This window comes from Manacus candei, unplaced genomic scaffold, assembly GCF_025592945.1.
Source record: "Manacus candei isolate 608988 ecotype Guabito, Panama unplaced genomic scaffold, ASM2559294v1 h1tg000088l, whole genome shotgun sequence".
Classification (NCBI taxonomy): Eukaryota; Metazoa; Chordata; class Aves; order Passeriformes; family Pipridae; genus Manacus; species Manacus candei.
Window position 1 is genome coordinate 3,709,924 of NW_026138136.1, and position 21,701 is coordinate 3,731,624.

Genomic DNA, 21,701 nt, shown 5'->3' on the forward strand with positions numbered 1-21,701 from the left:
TCGAGGAACGCAGTGTGGCTGCTGGGATGCAGCTCATCGTGGCCTCCCCTAGCTCAGGGAAGCTGCCTGCTTAGGATTTAATTTATATGTAAGAAAAAAATATGGTGCTTTTTAAAAGACAAGTAGTTATGAAATTAGCACTGGATTGTTGGATCCAGTGGGAAATTTGGACGTCACGAGGTGCCTCCTGGGGACTGGGTTGTTAGCTGGGTTTGTGTAGGGGTTGCCATAGCAGCTGCCGGCAACGCCAAGTGCCCAGGCAGACCGCAGGCTTTAAAACCTGCTTGACACTAATCAAGTGCCTCAGTCGACACTCTGTGCCGAGCACTTCGCAGCCAGACCTGCAGCTGCCGCCTAAGAAGAAGCTTAACCTGTCGCCCCAACACGTGAGTTCCCACCTGCAGCAGCTTAATTGGAGGGAAATTATAGTTATGCAATTAGAAATAAAGTTTTGGTGACAGGCAACCTTAGAGGAGCGTTTATCATTTTGAAATCTGCTTAGATCTTCTCTTTTTAAATCAGTGACCACAAGTAGAGAATTGTTTTTTCCCTTCCTCGCTAGTCTGATACTGATGCTGTAACAGGGATAAAAATACTGAAGGTGTGGTTAATAGGATATTACATTGTCCAGTCATTTTTTGTTGATTTTAGGTTGATTTTTGTGTGGCGGTGCAGATGGAGGAGACTGTGGGAGGTGAGACCGAGTTAGGGGAAAGAGTCGAGCCTAGTTCCTCTCCTGGTCACTCTGCACAGCAGGAATCAGAACAACTGAGAGGAATGCAGCTTTCTTCCAAACCTCATATTGATCTCTGTCCACCTCTCATTGCTATAAAAAAAGGTAAGGGAGAAAATAATAAGTACTTCATGTTGGCTTTGTATGGAAAAGAAATCCAGGAACAAAATGAAAAACCAATTATTAAATAGCTGAGTGGGTATGTACTGTTCTGAATGTGCCAGTGTAGGGACTGCAATGTGCAGATTGCAGCTTCATAAATAAATAAATATGTACATGTAAATAAACAAATGGGTCTATGCTTTTGACATTCTCCTGTTGGGAAATTTTTATTGTGCCTCTTGAAGTGGATTAAACACTGTGCTGAAATAAATATAAAAATTAATAAACAATGCATTGGACAGTCTTAACACCATAACCGATTCTCTAAGAAGTCTGCAAAGATGCTTGATGAAGCAATTCTTTGTATACACTTACATACACTTGCATCAGTATGGAGCACCTCAGACCAACTCTGCTGCCCAAAGGTAGACTCTCAGCCTGGCATTCCAGGATGGCTACAAGACAATGATGTGGCTGTTTCTTATCTCATTACCAGGGGAAACTATGCTCCCGTACTGGGAGTTGTTCTGCCTCTGGCATTCCTGCTTCCAGCCATCTTAACACCTCCTTCACTTGGGCCCTTTTGTTCTTCATGCCAGATCATTCCTAGGTTACAAATTACTGTTGCTGAGAGGTTAAAATTTAAATTTCCCCTTCACTCCTGTAAGATCCTCCAATAGAAGCTGTTGAAGTGTGGACTGGCTGAGCAAAAAGTGAGGTGGATTGAAAACTGATTGAACGGACAAGCTCAGAGGGTGGTGATCAGCAGCACAAAGTCCAGCGGGAGCCCAGAAGGTAGTGGTGAACCCCAGGGGTCAGTACGGGTCCAGTCCTGTTCAACATTTTCATTAATGATCTGGATGATGGGGCAGAGGGTAACCTCAGCAAGGGTAGTGATGGCACATAAATGGGAGGGATGGCTGATACACCTGAGGGTTGTGCTGCCCTCCAGAGGGACCTCCAGAGGGACCTCCAGAGGCTGAAGAGAAGGGCTAACAGGAACCTCAGGCAGTTCAACAAGAGGAAGTGAAAATTCCTGCACCTGGGGGTGAACAAGCCCATGCAACATTACAAGTTGAGGGCTGAACACCTGGAGAAGAGATTGACAGGAAAGAACCTGAGGGTCCTTGTGGACACCCAAGTTGAACGTGAGCTGGCAATGGGGCCTTGTGGCAAAGAAGGCTGATAATGCCATGGGCTGAATGAGGAGTATTACCACCAGGTTAAAGGGGGTAATCCATTCTCTCCACTCAGCAATGGTAAGGCCTCACCTGGAGTACAGTGTCCAGTTTTAGGCTCCCCAGTACAAGAGAGACATGGATATACTGGAGAGAGTCCAGTGAAGGCCATGAAGATGATGAAGGCACTGGAGCACCTCTTCAGTGACAAAAGGCTGATGGAGCTGGATCTGAGGGGTATCTTTTCTATGCATATAAATACCTGAAGGGAGAGTGTAAGGAAGACGGAGTCGAGCTCTCTGCAGTGGTGTCCAGTGACAGCATCAGAGGCAGTGGCATAAACTGAAACACAGGAGGTTCTCTCTGAGCATCATGAAGCACGTTTGCATTGTGAGGGTGACCGAGTACTGGCACAGGTTGCCCAGGGAGGTTAGGGGGTATCCATCCTTGGAGATATTCACAAGTCATATGGAAATGGTCCTGGGCAAGTGGCTGTAAGTAACCCTGCTTGAGCAGGGGAGACTGGACTAGACTTCTAGGAATCCCAATTTCAACCATTCTATGATTCTGTGAATAATACATTATAATCAGGAGAAAAGAGATACAATCTGTAAGAAAATTTATAAGGAAATCAGAATTTCAGTTTTATCATATATTTAGAACAGATTAAACAGTAATTCATGAAAGTTTAGTGAGCTGCTCCTTAGCATTACTGGATGCTCTACTGATGATCCTATTTGCTGCTAATGATGGGACATAAATATTATATTTGGAGAAATAAAATGGACTGAAAGCAAGATGTAGAAATTACAAGTAGCATTGTTCAGTGCTTTCAAATAATCATCTTTTTGAAACTAATTAAAACAGTATTTCTGTTAAAGAGAGATAAAGCAATATTTAGGAATGCTTTGTAATTAAAATTTTAAAAAGAGAAATGGCAGCTGACTGGAGATAAGTTATTGTACTTAGTATTAGGAAAACATAAATACTCTTATTTGTTTCTCAAATTACTTAAAATATTCAAATCCTAATTTATAGAAAAAAACCCCAAAAGCATGCAATAATTTTTTTATTAAATAAGTTAAAGGGCTTCCAAAGCTCTTAAGGAGACTTAAACAATTAGCAGAACATAATTACACGCACTAAGATAGCTTCATGCCCTAAAAATATGTGTCCTGTTTTTATTGCAAATATCATCAATCTTTATTCTTCAGGTATAGCATGAGCTCAAGTTGTCTTGCAAGTCTCTGCAAGTAGCAAGTTTGTCAGAAATACGAGACTGACAATGAGAATTTATAGAAAGAAGTAACAGAAAAGGAGTGACAATAGCAGGTGTGAAAAGTGAGAGTATTTCAGAGTCTCTATTTTTTCCAGAACTGATTTCTTCAAGCTAGTACCTTATACTGTTTTTTCTTACCTCTTTTGCTATCTGTTGGCACTGTTTGAAATTCAACTTGAGATTTAGGTCATCATATGACATCTTTTCTCCCTAATGGCTTCTAAGGGTTTCTGCTGAGGCATGTTTTCTAATGTTCCTTTCTTGTCTCGTTTCCCCACACTAGAAGAGATTAGCCAGCAGATATGAAGACACAACACTGCAGATCTTGTAAATGCATTTGTTATGCATATACCTGAATAATTAGTACTTGCCATTTTTTTTAACTAGACAAAGAAAGTAAGTACCACAGACGTGGAGGGAACCTGAATACAAGGAGCACTGAGCTAGGATCTACTGGCGCAGAATCATCTTTGACTGCTGTTCTTCCGGCAAGTGTTTTAATTCTAAAATAGGTGGTGACTCAGGTACCTTTTGTCTGCTGAATTTTCTTCTTTACAGATTTTTCTTGAAGTCTTCACTGACAAAAGCTTGGTCTAATACTTAAGTGTGTTGGGTTCCTTCGGTCTCTGTTAATTGCAAGAAAAAAAGAACAGTGAACCACTAAAAAGTGTCTACGGTGTTAGGCCGCTGAATTTCTGTGCCACGATGTCTGTCACTGGAATTTTGGTTTCTTTGATGTATTTTTTTCTATCATCCACTGATATAGCCATTTCTTTGCCATGATGAAAGTTAATATTTTTTAAGAATACTTGAATAAGGTCATATTGCATATGCAAAGAAGGCGTATGCAAAATAAGAGATCCAGCTGTTGACAGGGAAATCAGAGGTGATAAAAGACTGACATAGATGAGTTGGGACTAACATGGTGAATCAGAAAAGATGTAGCTTTTAGAGACACCAGAAGGGTACTGAGCAACAACTACAGGTATTCAGGTGTTCTTTGTATCTCCGGGTCTCAAAGAAATGCAGGTAGAGACGAGTAGTGAAACACATCCATTCAGAATCTGGGGTAAGGCTAAATGGTAGGAGGCACAGGTGGACATTGGACACCATTTTGTTTTTTTAATCCAAGAATAGTATTAATCATTACAATTCCTAGTTCAGAGTACTGGTAAGGTGACAATTTATCTTTGTTTTTCTTCAGTGAAAATTGTGAGGTACAGACACACTTTAGGCATCTCCAGACCCCAGATACTCATGTCAGTGGGAGCTGTGTGTAGCAGGAAATGATCAGTGTGGTGACTTTTTTACCCAAATCTTTAGTTTTTCATATAGCCTCTGAAGATTTTCTGTTGACTTCAAAATGTTACTCACTATGTCTATTTTCAGTATTGTTTACACTGATGTGAAGGTTTTGAAAAATCCTTTTTCTACATTAATTTCCTTCTTTATCATTGTGCTGCTACCTTTATATGACCTGCACATTCATCATCAATCTTATATTTGTTTATGTGGTGACTGATTTTATAGTGTATTTTTTTTTATTTATTTCCTTTAGGGCAACAACTTGATATTATATATTAAAATGCTGGCAGTATATAGATCTGGTACCAAATCTGGAATATGGACATAGAACAGTTTGGAAGCTGGATTCACAAAGCTGAGATTTGAATTAGAGCCTTAATAGTGCTAGATTTGTATTGTGACCTTAGCCTGGATCCACATCTGGTTCTGAGGTCCTGATCTGAAGTTTCAGATCTGCAGTTTCCATAGTAGCAGCTTTATAGTGAGAAGTAATTTTGGCCTAACAGGTTAATTATCAATGTTCTTTTCCCTATGCATTCCTTAGATGTAATTTTTTATGTTCGTGCTTGAAGTAGTTTATGAAACCAGCTTAAAGATCAACAATATAAAATACAATCCTTAACTGAGGAAAAATGCTCTCTCTATAACACACTTTTATTTTCTAGACAACTGTTAAGAAAAGCATAGTACTTTCCAGTGAAAGTAGAAAAGAACTAGCCAAGCAAGCCGAAGTAACTAAAGAAGAGAGAAGAGCTCAGATAGATGGAAGACACAAGTATTTGATATCAAGATTAGCAGATGGGATAGACTTGAGTGAGCAGCAAGTGGAGGAAGCTATTATTTCTGATGACAAGGTAAATATGAATTAAATTCTTATTGCTAAAAATGTTTCCAAAATTTTTAGTCTTTTGAAACTACTTCACAATTAACTACAATTTTATCTTTTTTTTTTAGTTTCAACTTATAGAACAATTCTTTGTCCCTAGTGGACTTAAAAAGTTGCTCTTCTTTTACCAAGATATATTGCAGGTAGGTTTCCATTATTACTTCTGCAAAGGCAAAGTTGCATTTTTTAAAAAAATAAATCACTTGACTGTTACAAAATTCAGAAAATCTTAACAGATTTTTTTTTTTTGCTATGCATGCCAATATGGAAAGAACTTGGATCTCATTGTTTAGATGAGATCCATTGTTTAGATCCATCTTGGCTTACATGGAAATGGGAGGATGCCCTGTTCTGTGACATAATTTGATACTGTTCTTGTTTTCACAAAAGAAAACTTAAAAACAGCCAAGTAGAGTAAAAATCCAGACTTCAAAAGTGATAAAGGTAATTGAGACAGTGTTCACAGTATTCAGAGTTTAAAAATACTAGATTAGCTAGCATAAGTATTATAGGAATGGGAGAGCTGTCTATGTAAGAACTATTTCATCTTCTTTTGGTTTGAAATACACCAGTTCTACAATGGACAAAGCAGTTATTCAAGACAGTGAAAAATGATGCAATTTCTTTCTAAATTAAGGTGGCTTCATATTCAGGTCTGTCCCATTCTGCAGAAAATAATCTTAAGCTTGGACAACTAAGACGAGAAATAAGGCAGTTGTGGTCCCCAAGCTGTATTTTTCTCCTCTTAAGTTTTGAGAAGCAGTAGCCTCTGCATAAAGAGCAAAATAATTTGTTCAGCTTCCACTGAATGTGTGATATCAGAAGGTGCCAAGTGACCTTGACAATTGTCTAACACAACTGTTGTGGGCTTTCAGAACTTCAGAAGTCCTTCATCAGTCCTTTCAGATTATGCCATCGAGGAGCCATGATAGGGAAGAGCTAACTCACCATGTGGTGGTATTTTAGGCTAGTTGAGGAGGAAATCTGATTAATATGCTTGATCATCAGCTAAATGCAAGAATGAATTACAGAATCATTATTACCTAGATAAATTAAAAGAACTTCTGAGTGTTACTGGAATTGCTTAGAGACTTTGCAAAGCACAGAATGAGCTCAGCTGTCAAAACAGTTGAATCAGCTTTTCATTTCACTGGGATGTGCATGCATGTTTCCAGGATAAATGTGTTGTTCTCTGACTTAAATCAAGATGAAACTAAAAATCTTGGCATTCCCTTAACTGACAAGTCAGAAATAAATGTCCAGCCTGGATTAAATGAAACATTTCATTGCTACATTTAATTTTGTTTTATTTTGACCTTTTTACTCATTAAAAAATTATTTAATGAGAATTCTGTTTCAGAAGCAGCATAGCATATAAATAAATGTTTCTGATAGAAAGTATGAATGCCATCTCTAGCATCTTCCACCACATTCTGATGAGTGAAGAGAGCTCATTAATTTGACTGTTCAGTCAACAGTTTTATTTCAAACATATTGGAGAATTGGAGATTACTCAAGGGCAGTATTATACATGCTTACCCTGTTCTTATCCATTTTTGGCCATTCTTGGAGACAAAATATGGGCCAGGGCAGACCATTGGCCTGACAAGTAGGCATGTTTGTACCAAGATTTATCAAAGCACCTTTCTTTGCTGCTTCTCATCTCTCTTTTTTCACCAGCTTAGGTGCATGATGTTCACTTGAAACTGTGCATAAGGTTCAGCAAATGCTGATTTGGGGTGGAAGTGGGGAACCACCACTGTATATCATCCATCACACATTTAGTCTAGCAGGAGCTGAACACTTGACTTTTTTGGAATAAGGCTCTCTTCGACTTTAAAGAGAAATATACCTGCAGACATATTCCACATAACTTTCTATCACATTCTTCTAGGTTTCAACAGATTTTTTACCAAAATGCATGACACAAAGTTAGAGGGAAGCAGGTCTTTATTAGGCTTAGACTTTTTTCTTGCTTCGAAGAGAAGAGGTTGTAGATGCAGCTCAATGGAGAGAGACCAGTGGCAGCAAGGTTTCTCAGAGAGAAAGTTTTCCAGTGATGTATGGTTAAAGAAATGGGCAGAAAGCTAAGTTTCTTTGCATTGTTGGCAGGATCTAGCTGACAGTATTGCTTGTGAATCCCTCTCACAAGTACATTATGGCACTGCAGACCAGGCACATGGCTCTTTCTGCAAAATAACCAGTTGGTTTTCACAGAGGAAATTTCTCTAGGCAACACTTCAGATTTAATTTTATTATATTTTCTGAGACTTTTCTCCCTTCTTATTTGATTTTTTTTTTCCTGAAAGAATGGGGCTATGAAACTGTTTATGGGGGACTGGGAGATTCATGCAAAGCTTATTCTTCAGAGAAAGCCAACCTTGTGATTTCTATCTGGGAGTTACTAAGTGAATCAGAATGAGCTTCATTATATTCAAATGGATAAAGTATTTGTATTATAGAATTTTTATTTTATTAACCTCTTATTTATAATTTTGCTAGCAAAAGTCAAATGCATCATTGAGTTCAGATGCGTCAACGAACAGTTTGCCTCAGAAGAAGTTGTTTATTACCATGGGTTCCACTGAGGTATGGTTGAAAAAATTGATTAGATGACATTTAAAAAGAGAAATATTGAAAAAGTGTAACAGTTGTGTGGTGTTATACAATTTTTTTGTAATTCTTGGATAGATATTTAAGGATATAGTCTCTCTTCTCATAATGCAGGATCTCCCAACATTTCTTGAGCTGAAGTTGGCACTCACCAGTAAAGAAGTAGTGATATGACTATCTGAGAGGAGAGCAGGTCAAATAAACCCTGGTTAAAAAATCACAGATCGTAACTTTTTTTAACGATTGCATGTCAAGTATTTTCCAGTGCTTGTGCACTTCTAGTTTAAAAGTACAGTTCTTCAGTGGTTTTATATGTCCTTGCATATAATAATTATTCCAAAAATACCTGAGTAAATCCTTTATACCATTCAAATTCTTATAACAACCTCCTCACTGTAATGTCTAAGCATTATTCAACAGCATATTCAGAGTAGCCATTAAGACTTCTGACTAATTTTTTTCTTTCCATCTCTTTTGGGGGAAATTGGGTATTCCATATACAATTTTCTTTGAATAAGGCATAGTGATGTTTTGGTTTTTTGTTTTATTTTTTTTTTGTTGGTCCCAAGGAGCTTATGTTAGCATTGTAATGTTTGAAAAGATATAGCTGAAGAATTCTCTCTTGCTTTTAGGGAAAAGTAACGTTCATTCCTCTGCCAGTTGGACCAACTGGAATGGCTTTTCAGATTCATTACAGTTGAGTTATTATTAGGTCTAATAGATTAAAAATAAGCATCGTTCAAGTACTGATTTGGAACTTCTATATTACTTCAGTCCATCAAAACAATGAAAATACATGTTAAAAGGTATTTGGATGGAACTTTTTAGCAAGTTTCCCTTTTTTTAAGTTCCCTTTTTAAAAAATTAAATAAATCTGTTGTCTAAGTATTTATGAAAAGAACTTTAGATGTTTGAAAGCTGAGGATATCTGTGGGTTTTTTCAGTAAATTTATGATGGCAGATTCAGAAAGAGGTTAGACAGTATCATGGATAGGTCCATAAATGGATTCTAAAATGATTAGACAGGAATATGTCATGTAACAGCTCTCATACAACAGTTGCAGGTTGTCAGGGAATACAAGAAGGATGGACTCTGGGAAACAGCCTAACTCACAAACTCTCCCTGAACTGCATTTTCTTAGTACAGGTCTGTCCAGAAGGGCATTTTTTATGTTAGAGAGAGAAAACCCAGTATTTTATTTGAAAGGGGCAGATTTAAAACATCCTGCAAGCAGTTCACTGTTTGAGTAATTAATATTTTACAATTAATTAATATTTTACGATTTTGTTTTCAGCACATCTTTAAGCTTCAACTAAATTACTTTTACTGTATTCATGTATCCTTTTTAACTGTATGCATTTTGTTCTTTTTACAGAACTTTACAGGAACTTGTGCATTTTTCCTAAGGACATCAGATGAAGTTATAACTGCATCAAATGTCTCTCAGGTCAGTCCAAAATCATGCACTGTTTACAGTATACTTAATATTTTCTCAGACCTTTTTTCTCTCAACTGGAGTTAGAAGTAGGGAATGCTTTCATGAAAATGTCTAGTTCTATGTTTAACAGAAGTTCTTTTTCATGTGAATAAGTATCTGTGATAAAGTAAAATTCTAATGATTTATAAATTAGTGCAATATTATTAAAAACAAGATTTTAATAAAAATTCATCATTAATTATTAATTAAAATATAAATTTTAATGGAAATAGGGAGTAAAGACCTAAACCAGGAGATTTTATTTTAAGTAATGAGCCTAAATTATGGAAATGCTGCACTTAAACTGTATCTTTTAGACTTTTAAAATAAAGATGATACTTGAAAGTAACTAATGGAAGGTTTTTCAACCCTTTATAGCTTCTTTTGTATAAGAAATATGCTGTAACAACCTTTTCTTATTTTGAGAGATACTCATGTAGTTGGGAAATATTTGCAGAAGATCATCCAGATACTAACACCTAAGAATAGACATTAAAGAAATAATGGTTGTCCAAACACTTCAGTTGCCTGCCTTGGTGCCTTCTCTCTGCAGTTCTCTTGTGATCACCCTCTTTTGACAAGGACTGTCATGCATCGTCATCAAACTTCATTCATTATTTGAGGGAATATTTTTAGGTTCTATAGAAGGTAAAACAAATTTTGGTTTATCCCGGAGAGCTGTGTAGGAGCAGTTGGAAGGAGAGCCTGGGAACCCCCTAGAAATACATTTTTCTGCTATTTCTCAAGAATAGTTGAATCTTCAGCATCCATTGGAAAGAAATGGATTAGCTAGTATAACACCCTTGTCATAGAGATTCAGAAGTCTTAATTTTCCCCATCTCCCCTTCCCTGCAACAAGTGTAAACATTGTCATATGGGAGAAATTAGCATTGTCAAAAGCATCTGACGGGGAAAAATAGAGGTCAGTTAATTTCTGCATTGCTCTTCTGTTACTTCCTTCTGCTATTTTCTTAACCCACCCTCTTGCAGGAGGAAGTAGTTTAGGAGACCTTTCTTGTGGGCATTGCCTCCCAGGGAACATGTTCAGACATGCAAAGAAACCTGGTTTTCCTCATAAGCACTTCTCAAGCAGAATGATGCCTGCATTGTCATCTGTAATTCCTCCACTTTATGGGAAAAAGCTTTCTAACCTCTACTATAATCCCACTACTCTAGTGGGATTATAATACTGTAATATTGTTAGGACATAGTATTTCACCCATACATAGCAACTAAATGTCTTAAATGCAGTTCTTTTGCATGCCAGTGGAGAACTTGGAAGAAAAAACTAGTGAAATTAATGACCAAGATGGCCAAGAGTGTAAAAGCCTCTACAAAAAAATCATTTGTAGAGGCTTTTCTAAAACACTCTGGAATCGCTGTCTTTGCACAGGTCAAAGTTGGGAGTAGAAGCTTCCAGGGCAGAACTTAGTACACTTTTCCTCATATCAATGAAGCAATTATGATGAAGGTAAAATCAGTGTATGTTTGTGCAGTTCAGAAGTTCTAAATGAGGCTCCCTCTCTGATAAAGAGGCATATCCAGAGCCAAAGTGGCTAGTCAGTAGGGGTAGTAGAAAGCACACAGCCCATGTTCAGGATGTATACATCGGTGTGCAAAATGCTGGTAACAGAAAAGCCAATGAAGCCATAAGTGGATAGTGTTGGGAAAAGATGCAGTCTCTCGCTTCTTCTAATTTATGCTTTGTGTTCTGCAATAAAACTCCACCCATCAGTATTGTCTTTCCCCAGCTTCAGCAATTTACTGCTTCTTGCTTCACATTAACTAGACCAAGATAGGATAGAATAAAATAGAATATTTCAGTTGGAAGGGACCTACAATGACCATCTAGTCCAACCGCCTGACCACTTCAGGGCTGACCAAAAGTTAAAGCATATTGTTAATGGCATTGTCCAAATGCATCTTAAACTCAGATAGGCTTGGGACATTGCCTGCCTCTCTAGGAAGCCTGTTCCACTGTTTGCCCTCTCAGTAAAGGAGTACTTCCTAAGCATAAGCTTATTAACAATGAACTTGAGAGAACTGTGCAACCAAGAGAGGCATTTCTTGCCCGATACATTTTTTTGTCCTTTTTTAGGCATTTGTGATAGATGGAAGCTGTTCCTGTAAATGAGAAAAATAGACATATAGTTCTGTTAAAATTAATAAATGCACTGATGTTATATGTTTAATTTTAATTCTTTGCTGGAGTGTTGCTACAGTTTGGGACTGACTTTTCTGGTGACTCAAGAGCAAGTGTTGGAATTTGGTTGGATTTTATTTTCTGTCTAATTCAAATTTGGTAGCTGGGGGGCAATATCCTCATGGAACCTACATAGTTATGGACTGCCATATGTCTGCCATGTATCTGCATTTCACTCAAATAGTGTAATGCTGCAGAAGTTTATATGCACTCTGCTAATTTTTGTTTCTTCCTGAAGGAGGTGAATTTTGGTATGTTTGATTGTCCTAATGGAAATACCCTCCAGGGCCTGGAATTTTTCTTGTCCCAGATCATGATACCAGCACTTAAATCCCAACAGGTAATCAAAAAACTAGTATTTTCTTTTTTTTTTTTCTCAAGAATATGTGGAATTAAGGCATGTGGCTGCTGCAGTTCTGTTTGTGCATTAGTTGGACATAGAATAGAGGATACAAGAAGACACAAGTCTAATACAGACCTTTTGGGGAGTTATGCAATTTGTATAAAAGTGTTTGAAATTCATGTAGTTATTGTTTATTTTCAAGCAATAGCACCAGCTGTAATTATTATGTTAAAGGAGAGCATAACATAACAATCATACTAAGGTAAAACTGTGATGACTTCATTAAAACTAGACTGAAAGAAGTGTCAAGTCCTTCTGGCAGCACAAGGGATCAATCCATGACTTTATTGTAGACTGTGGACAGCAAGCACTGTATTGCAGCCAGAATATCCAGCTTCTTTGCATTGTCCTTATCCTGTGGCACTCACAAAGCATCACAGTTGGTTAAGTTTCCTCTGGAAGTACACGTTCAGAGGTGGGAAATAAAATGAAGCTCAGTGTCTGTTGAGAATGATGATGTTTTATGCTGTTACTGTATGCCATCATTTTCTCGCACCCAGGAGCAGGAAAAGAGATTAGAATCTGTTTTCTCTGTTCGGAAGGAGAAAAATCAAGCTAAAAAATGCAATTTGGTATGAAGTCAGTGAGAGCACGGAGACATTTTTATTTCTTAGAACCTTTTGCTAGTTTGTCTCTTCTTGTCTAATAGAATAATTAAATCAAGGCACACTATAAAGATGAGCGTCTTTTAAATGGCATGATGATAAATCTTTATATACTGCCATGAATAAGAAATACCTTTCTAATGAAAAATACCTTTTGTGGTCAAAAAAACAAAAGAAAGTGTGATCCTCATTTTAATTTTTTTTTTATTCATAAATCATAAAATAATCAGAACTGGGGAGCTGTGAAAGAAGGCTTGAAGAACAGCCAGATACAAGACTTTCTTTATACAGTGGATAAATTTGTGGGTACTTTGTCATCATCAAGACAGAATATAGAAGATAAAATTCAGCTCACAAAAGTGGATATTGATATTTATGTCAGCAACTTACAGAACCCATCTGACTACATAACTGCAGGTGAGTAATTCATACACCAAAGCAAACACAGTGGCGCTGTTTATAAAATAAATGTTACGTCATTAGTAAAAATTTACTTTGAAGAATTAATTCATCTTCCCTGAGCTGTATACATTTTTCTGCTTACTCTTGCCGGGTTTCTGACTACATAATCATAAAATCATCAATCATTTGCCCATCCTTTAATTTGTAGTTCTTAAAGAATTAGGTAATAGCTTCATATATCATGTAAACAGCTGCCTTTGCCCCTCCTAGTTTGCTGGCCAAGTAGTTGCTGAGTGAAACCATCTACTAGTTTGTGTACTGTTCACTTTCTTTAATACTGGAAATACCCTATCCAATATCAAGTCTGACTCTGTGAATAAAAACAGATGTATTTATAAAAAAATGTGTATATACATATATGTTTATGTAAGAAAAAGAGTAGTTATGTCTCTTTCAACAATAGCTTTCCACCATGTTGTATCAATATTTTCAGAGTGAAATAATGCCAAACCAGTCAATACTTTGCAGTCCTTCTCATGCCTACATTAGCCTATGTCATGAGAGCTTCCACAGAACTACTGACCTTAAGATTAGATAATAATGTTGTATAGCTGGACAAGTTCTTTAGATCCATTAAGTAGCACAAGCTCCATTAGTCCTAAATGTAATGCACCAAATGAACTGGAGTCTTGCAGCTGCTAGGGCAGTCTAAAAGATATGCTGACTTAAAAATCTAGTGGTTTTTTATGGCTGTTAATAATTGCATCTGCTATGGGATGCTTTTAATGTGGAATAGACTGCAGTGGCAGAAAGAGAGAAATATAAAGTAAGCCCTTGCTTATGAAATGCAAGCAGAAAAATATACACCTAGTTAATGCATTTCTTGGACCTATGAAACATGATTCTCCCCAAACCATAATGCTGTATTTTGGTTTTTTATATGAACTCCCTGTATTTTTAACTGTTTCCACTGTAAAGGATATACAACAGTAGCAGAGTAGATAGATACAAGTTTTATGTGTGCTTGTTGTTACAGTCTTAATCCTTTCCTGTTGTTGGTCAGTGATTCGAATATACTCAGTTTACATAGTCTTAGATTATGTTTTGCAAGAACATTTCACATCTGTAGTTTAAAATTCTGTGTTTATTTCCTGGTGCTTATAAGACTGTCCAATTCTATGATTTTGAAGGCAGTAACACAGAAGTCACTGAGAGACTTGAAGAAGTGATCAGGATTTGGACCAAACAGATCAGACAAGTTTTAGTGGAGAGTGAACAAATAAGAAGAGAAGCTGATGATGTTGGTCCATCTGCAGAACTGGAACACTGGAAGACAAGAATGTCATCATTTAACAGGTCAAATCTCTGCATTATTTCTCACAGAGTCTTGGGGGAAAAAACGTATTTTTAGAAATAAATGTAAACTTTCATCCCAAAGTGAGTATTAGATGTGTTTCTTTCTTCAAAGCCTTTTAGATGAGATCAAGAGTTCAAGAGTAAAGAAAATTATAAGTATTCTTCAGGCAGCAAGATCAAAGACATTAAAGCAGTGGAAAGAACTGGTAATTACTACTTTCTAATTTAAGTTTTAAATTATTACAGTACTGTATTTGTAATACACACAGAACTGAACACAATGCTAAAAATAGCTTTGAGTGTTTATGCTGGTTTTGTACTGTGGTAAATATCCATTTGTTGGAACATATAACATCAATGATTCTGAAGTTAAATAGATAACTTGAAAAGAAGTCAGTGCTTTTGTAATGTGTCTGTCATTAACATAATAGGTGAAATGGTTGTGCAGAAGTAAAGCAATGGAACAATACAACATCTTTTTGTCTCTCACCAGCTGAACCCTGAGCAGGCCAACTGTAGAGGTGTCTGAAATGTGTTCATCATATTGCATTTAAAATTATTGACAGCTGACTTTTTGTAGCATAACTGCTACTTCAGATAAGTGGATAGCTGTAATGTAAACTTATCAGTCAAAACTGTAGGCAAGTCAGAAAAAATAAGCTGTAGACCACGTACAGTCAATCAAACACTCACCCACACCCACCCTCAAACACCAGAATGCAGGTCTTCTAGCACATAAGAAAGTATTCTACTGTTTTGAAAACAGACCAGGAAAACAGTGCTACCTTACTGAGTTTTTGTTTTATTTACTTACCATATTTGCTGACTTATTTGATAAATGGTATTTGGATCAAAGTGTCTGTACAGAGCAAGTACAACCCAAGGACGATGAGTTGGATTTCTTTCTTCATACAAAATAGCCCCTTAAGTACTGAGTAGTTCCACCTGACATGAACAGAAAGATACATGCATTAGCTGTGAACTCATTTTCCCTAACAAGTGTTTATTAAAAAATGTTGGGAAACTCTGGTACATTTCAGGGGTCTTGTCTAAATTCTGTAGAGCGGGTACCATGCTGAAACAATTCTACAATTTAAGTTGGATTATCAAAACCACACTAATGTACTTCCATGAGGAAGGAAAAGCTTTGGGGGTCTGAGTAAGGACTTCCTTTAAACCTCATCCAAGATGTTGCTGATTGCCAGGAATATCTTACCAATTTTTGCATGTAAAAGCAGTTATTTCTTATGTAAAAAATAAATTACATAATTGAAAGCACTTCTGTGTGAAAAAGCTTGCAAGATGGAATCACAATCTTGTGATAGTGTGCGCCGTAAAAGAGCAAGAACCTATTCAGAAAATTTTCACAGTAATAATTGTATTTCTTTTTTTTCTTTCCCCTCCCTTCAGGATAGTAGTATAACAATTGCTGCCAATGAAGCTAAAGACAATGTGAGATATTTATATACATTGGATAAATTTTTTGGTCCACTTGCCAATGCTTCACCTGTAAGTAGTACTCTAAAGGCATTTAATATAAAATTAGGAAAAGAAGGGAAGGGCTTTTGCTGATTAAAAAAGATACTTCTGTCAATATTTATCTCATTCTTAGTGATTAGTGGACAGCTTAACTTCTTAGGCATTAGTGAATTGAGCTTACAGATTTTGAATTAGCCAGAGATAATATTTTTTTTTTTTTCTGTGTAGGAAGTAGTTGTCATTCCAGAAGATAATTGAAGGGCATGAAAAAACTAAGCATAAGACTGTTTTTCCGAGCCTGATAATGAACTGAATTGCCTTTGTGAGCTTGGGCCTTACATAGGGCACCTCTTCCTGTCTGCATGCTTCAGTTAGAAGTTATTTGGGATTGTTTTATTGCAAATGTCATAAAGTGATCTTGAGCTGAAATTGGTTGGCTTCCACTTATTTTACAGGCTAAAGCTGTTTCTTTTGCACGTAGCACTGTCATCCTGGTTGATAAAATTTATTTTCATAACCATGTGGGTCTCAGAGTTCATTTTTTTAAGTGAGAACATGAATTTTGAAGATACAGTCACCAGGCAAAATTGTCTAAGTTCACACATTTCAGAACATTGACACATGATCCATCTGATTACAATTTTTCTAAACAATGTTTTCAAAGCTTGAGTACTTTTGAATCTACTGTACTATTTTACACTGCTCTTCTTCTAGCCATATTGGCTAGAAGCCATATTGGATTCAAATTTTAGATACCATATTTTTGTTATCCTTTTCCAGATCAGTCACTGTCTCTTGTTCTGGGTTCTCAGTGTATCTGGCTTACATGCATTTCTGTGAAATCTTTCTATGGGAGAGAAAACTGTACAGTTCAGTATCCTCACTAAGAGTGAGATTATTGTTGTCTTTCCTCCCCCTTCTGGATTTCTCTTCTGTACAGATATAGGCAAAATGAGCAAAGGCCAACTTTTTTCTTGTCCTTCTCTCAGCAGGCCTCTCAGTTGACCTCTCTCAGCAGGCCAACTCTTTTGTAGCAGTGTAGGACTTCTTTTCCTCAGGTAGTATGTTCGTCTGCAAAGCAGGCTACAGCACCTTCATATACTGGAGGCCATGGCCAAAAAACCTGTTGTTTTTCCTCTGGAAAATCCCACTCTGGAAAAAGAACTATTCATTTATTGACTACCCTTTTCCCACCTTTTTCTCTTGGTCATAGTGTGGTAAGTCCTTGCAAATGAATTGGATGGTCTGGTTCATAATGAGATATCTTCAGGAGCAATGTGTTACAATCAGAAAGATGTTTATCTGCTGACAAACATATTCCCAGAGTGGTCATATTTTCAACTGTGTTAATTTTCAGGAAATTTGAATTGCTGGCTTTCCCATTTTTTCCTGTTGTAGGTAACAATGATGGAACATATACCCAGTTTAATGAATACCATCTGTATGATTTACTGTACATCATCCTACTACAACACATCAGAGCGCATGACGTCTCTTTTTCTTAAAATCACGAATCAAATGATTAACACATGCAAGATATATCTATGTGAAGGTGTTTCAAAAATCTGGGATCTGGACAGGTGATAGAATTTTAATTTCATCTTCTTTTGTTGACACTAGAAGTAAAATTATAGATTAGTCATCAAGATTATTAATAGGTAAATTTAAGTTGCCCTTTGTCCTCCTACCAGGCACTGATTCCCATGTTGACTGTAAGCTTGTAACTACTAATTTGGTGTAGAATTAAGTACTCTGCAAGAACAAATTTACTATGTGTTGTGAAAAAAGCATGTTATTGAAAACCATGTAATATATACTCGTATACAGCACGTGATATGTTGTCCCCATGGACAAAACACACTTAAGCAATTAGAACTGTGAACTAATGTTCTTCATTAAAAAACTACAAGGACAGACTGACAAACTTCCATCTAAGATTTATATTTTGCTGTTAGTGGACAGGAAAGTCAGTTTGAGGAAGGGGACAATATATATCAGGACCAGAATCACAACTCAGTTGTACTCTGGAGCAAGGTATGTGGGTGATAAGATGGGACTCAGACTTGTATTTTCTGAGTATTCTGGGGAGAATGCTGTATGTGGAGTAAAAATGGTGCTAATGAAGCATCTTAAATTAAAAAAGCTAGATTTACTGTAAGTTTGCTAGTTAGACATACCTAAGACTAATTTTTTTCTTCTTTTCTATTGTTCTTAGTACAGCTGTTAGTATAACAGTAGTCTATGGTTTTCAGTAAATGTTAGGCACTATACAGAAAATGAACCAAAAGTTTGCTCCAAGGAGTTTGCAATCTAAAACATATGCAGAGCTTGCAATCTGAAATGTAGGAATTGAACAGTGAGGTGGTGGGAAGAAAGAGGGATGGAGAAAAAGCAGCAATCATGCAGTGTTGGTCAGCTGGACTGACAGGGTTTCAGCACAGTTGTTGATGACCTTGAATTTTTTGTAGGCATCACTGCCAGGAGAAATAAAGGCAGCATTTCAAAGAAGGGATGAGTTAGCTGCTCTATGGCTACTTGTCCAAGTGCTTCATTCAGCATAAATTGAAGCACAGAGGTGTTTGTATGAAAGTTATCCATTGGGTGGTGAATGCTGATGTCACTGGCAAAACAAATGTATCTGAAGGATGAGTGTATAAGATGTAACTAAGTTCTTCCTGGTGTATCTTTTTAAAGAAACAAAACTTTCCTCAAGCTTACTGTAGTCGGGAAAAATACTTTCACAGTCTCCTTAGAAAAATAGCAAAGAAACAAGCTAAGGAAAACCTATCAGCAATATTCAATGCAGAAGATGAGAAATGACCAAACTGCAGGCATTCAATAGCCAGCATTAAGCTGGTATAAATCCTTTCTGGACTATGCTGTGGACTATGTGGTTTGATGACAACATAAACTAAACTAAAAATATCCGATCTAGATAACAGATTTAAGCCAAAAGCTTTTCATGTAAAGATCATACTTTGAATGTTTTTCACATAATGTATAATTTTGTGGTTTTATTTTGCAAAGTTGCGTATCTGACTGAAATGTTTTATTTTTTTTAATATTCTTTGGAGGACACCCTTAGGATGATTCTCTGTCTTCTGTACTTTCCTCCTCAGGCAAGAATTGCTAAAAAGGATACAACAATGCATTTCCCTCAAAGAACAGTACCAAACATCCTTTCAGAAAATTAGGAAGGAGCTAAAGGAAAATCCAAATGACAGGCAATTTGATTTCAGGTAAATAATTCACTTTAATATGGAATCATATTGGTGTATGCAATTTATAAATGAGGTGGCATATTATCTGCTGACTAACAGAAAGTCTAAATTCTCAATTAAAATCAAGTGATAATTATAATCAGAACATGACCTTGCATAGGCTTTTTTTATTCTATTCAGGAAGAAACTAGTGACAGGTTTTTGCCAGTCCCTTGTTGATTTAAGAGCTGTCCAAGAGGACTTCAGGTGAATTTATGCATGTTTTAATTTAATACAAGTGGATATGTATGGTCTGAAATACCAACAAATTTGAGTCATGAATATAAGTAAAAACACTCTAAGGGAATTTAGTCAGCTTTGGTCTGGGTTGTCTATCACAATGCCAAGGGGAGTTTTACCTATATTGGTACTTAAAGCATGAGGCATTTCTTAGTGTTACATGTTCACATTTTGATGTCCTGTAAATGTCTTACTTGAAAGAATAACTCCTGTGAAATGTGGTAAAGCTTTTAATTGACATATATAAGGATTAAACATTTTCTAGTTTATGTCCATTAGTTTAAAATGATTTTTACTTGGTTTGTAATTATTAGAGCACGAGGGTTTTTTTGGTGTGAAACTTGATGGCAGTTCTGGTAGAATATATGTGGATTAAATAGAAAAAATCTGTTGCAAAGAGATTTGCATTACAATTCTTCTCTTGCTTTGTTATTTTAGTGAAAACTATATATTTGGAAAATTTGATGCCTTCTGTAAACGTTTGGAGAAGATTTCACATATGAGCAATATTATGGAAAGCCTTTTAGAGCTCCATCATATAAAAATAGAAGGTATTGAAGAGATCACTACTCATTACCAGAGCATTGCTACAAATACCAAATCCAAAGAGTATGATGTTCTGGATCACAGAAAAAAAGAGGTACATATATTTGGCGCTTGTGTGATAATCTCTCCCTTAACTCTGTGCTTCTCACTGGAACTATGCAAAAAATGTTAAATATTGTAACAATGCATATATTATTTTGCTGTAACAATAATACTAATACTTTTGTATCTTTTAACACAATTTAAAAGTGTTAGGGTAGATTTGGGGTTTATTTCAAATTTTTCTGTGTGACGGGTAATGCTACTAACGAGTTTTCCTAAACTTGATTGTTTTGAGATGCATAGTGAAAACTAATTCAGGCATGTCAACACATTAAATACAGTTTATCTAATTGTAAGAGTTCCTTAGTGTTATTAAAAATACTTAGTGGAATAGTAATGGAGTATTATAGTGAAGTTAGTAAAGGCACATAGTTGCACATTTTAGGTGGAGAAGAGAATCATATCACTCCCAGTGCTGAACAGAATGATAAAAACTAAAGTGGCTTTTCAAATGCTTCAGTCTCATGTTTTAATACATTCTGTACATTCTGGAATTGAGCTGCTTTTTTTTTTTGACCTATAGCCTGCTTATTTTGCAGGATTAATAGTCTAACAAAAGTAATTCTAGAAATGTTGACTTACTCTCCTGCCTTCCTGAACTATAGCTTTCAACTGTCATTAACTTTCCTTTAAATGTTTAAGTCTGAAGTACCTTTGGCTTTCTTCTAACTGGCTGATGGCTTGTGTTTCTCTGGCTTGTGTTTGTTGATGTGTCATGTTGGCCTGTGTTACTTGCTCTATGGCTCTTTTCTGAAAGAGTGCATTTACTGTTAACTGGAATTTGGAGGTGTTAAAAACCAGTATGGCTTTACAGGTAAATAGACTGTGTTCCCAAGTGCTCTCTTTGAGGGGAAGTTTGCATTGAACTCTTTTTGTAGGCCATCAGTATTTAAGACTTTTAAGAAAAAAATATTACAGGTGAATATCCAAATTACTTCTAGTTAGGAGCTGTGAAATTTGGTAATAACCTCCCTTAGTCTGTAAGGTGCTCTAGAGAGCCTGCCACTTTGCTCAACTTTGGTGGGTTTCATACCTGGACAGTGAACTGAGTACTCTCCTATGGCAGTACTGGGAGTAGCTAGTGAGTGTGTTCTGTTATCTCTGGTTAGATTACAAGATTTCCTCCTCCTGTTCGTGTTCCTCTGTGCTCCTTTGTGTTCATGAAGATGAGATTTCAATCATTTAACCTAACACTGCTTATATTTATTTGCTTTGCTTAGAATGTAAATACCTTCGTTGATGATGTTCCTGTTCTTTTTAATTCAGTTCTGAACACGTGCACTGGGCAGATAAAGCAAATTCCCCAAAAGCTACAGGGAAAGGATTTTATACAGGGAAAGGCAGCACTATAGATGATTTTTTTCTTTTGCTTTTATTCTAGTTTGAAAAAGATTACCTTGAATTTAAGAACCAAATTGCAGCATTGTATGAATCCATACAAGAATTTGTGGATTCGTGGTTTGAGAAGACTGTAACTGTAAGTGATGTTACAAATGCAAGCCCCTTGTTCTGGTGCTTAGAAAGGCTGAGT

The 21,701-nt window shown here is 36.5% G+C and overlaps 1 protein-coding gene across 1 annotated transcript in view; it reads left to right on the top strand.

Moving 5' to 3' along the window:
- The first annotated feature begins 294 nt into the window (after positions 1–294).
- LOC127482479 (dynein axonemal heavy chain 5-like) overlaps positions 295–21,701 on the top strand; it is a 158,229-nt gene continuing 136,822 nt past the window's right edge. Inside the window, exons 1-16 of the mRNA XM_051812846.1 lie at positions 295–386; positions 652–838; positions 3,680–3,780; positions 5,263–5,451; positions 5,552–5,626; positions 7,986–8,072; positions 9,473–9,544; positions 12,016–12,117; positions 13,016–13,202; positions 14,378–14,543; positions 14,656–14,749; positions 15,954–16,052; positions 17,421–17,602; positions 19,142–19,261; positions 19,961–20,162; positions 21,552–21,647. Coding sequence (XP_051668806.1) covers positions 676–838; positions 3,680–3,780; positions 5,263–5,451; positions 5,552–5,626; positions 7,986–8,072; positions 9,473–9,544; positions 12,016–12,117; positions 13,016–13,202; positions 14,378–14,543; positions 14,656–14,749; positions 15,954–16,052; positions 17,421–17,602; positions 19,142–19,261; positions 19,961–20,162; positions 21,552–21,647 — 1,935 coding nt within the window. The 5' untranslated portion in view covers positions 295–386; positions 652–675. The remainder of the gene's footprint in view (positions 387–651; positions 839–3,679; positions 3,781–5,262; positions 5,452–5,551; positions 5,627–7,985; positions 8,073–9,472; positions 9,545–12,015; positions 12,118–13,015; positions 13,203–14,377; positions 14,544–14,655; positions 14,750–15,953; positions 16,053–17,420; positions 17,603–19,141; positions 19,262–19,960; positions 20,163–21,551; positions 21,648–21,701) is intronic.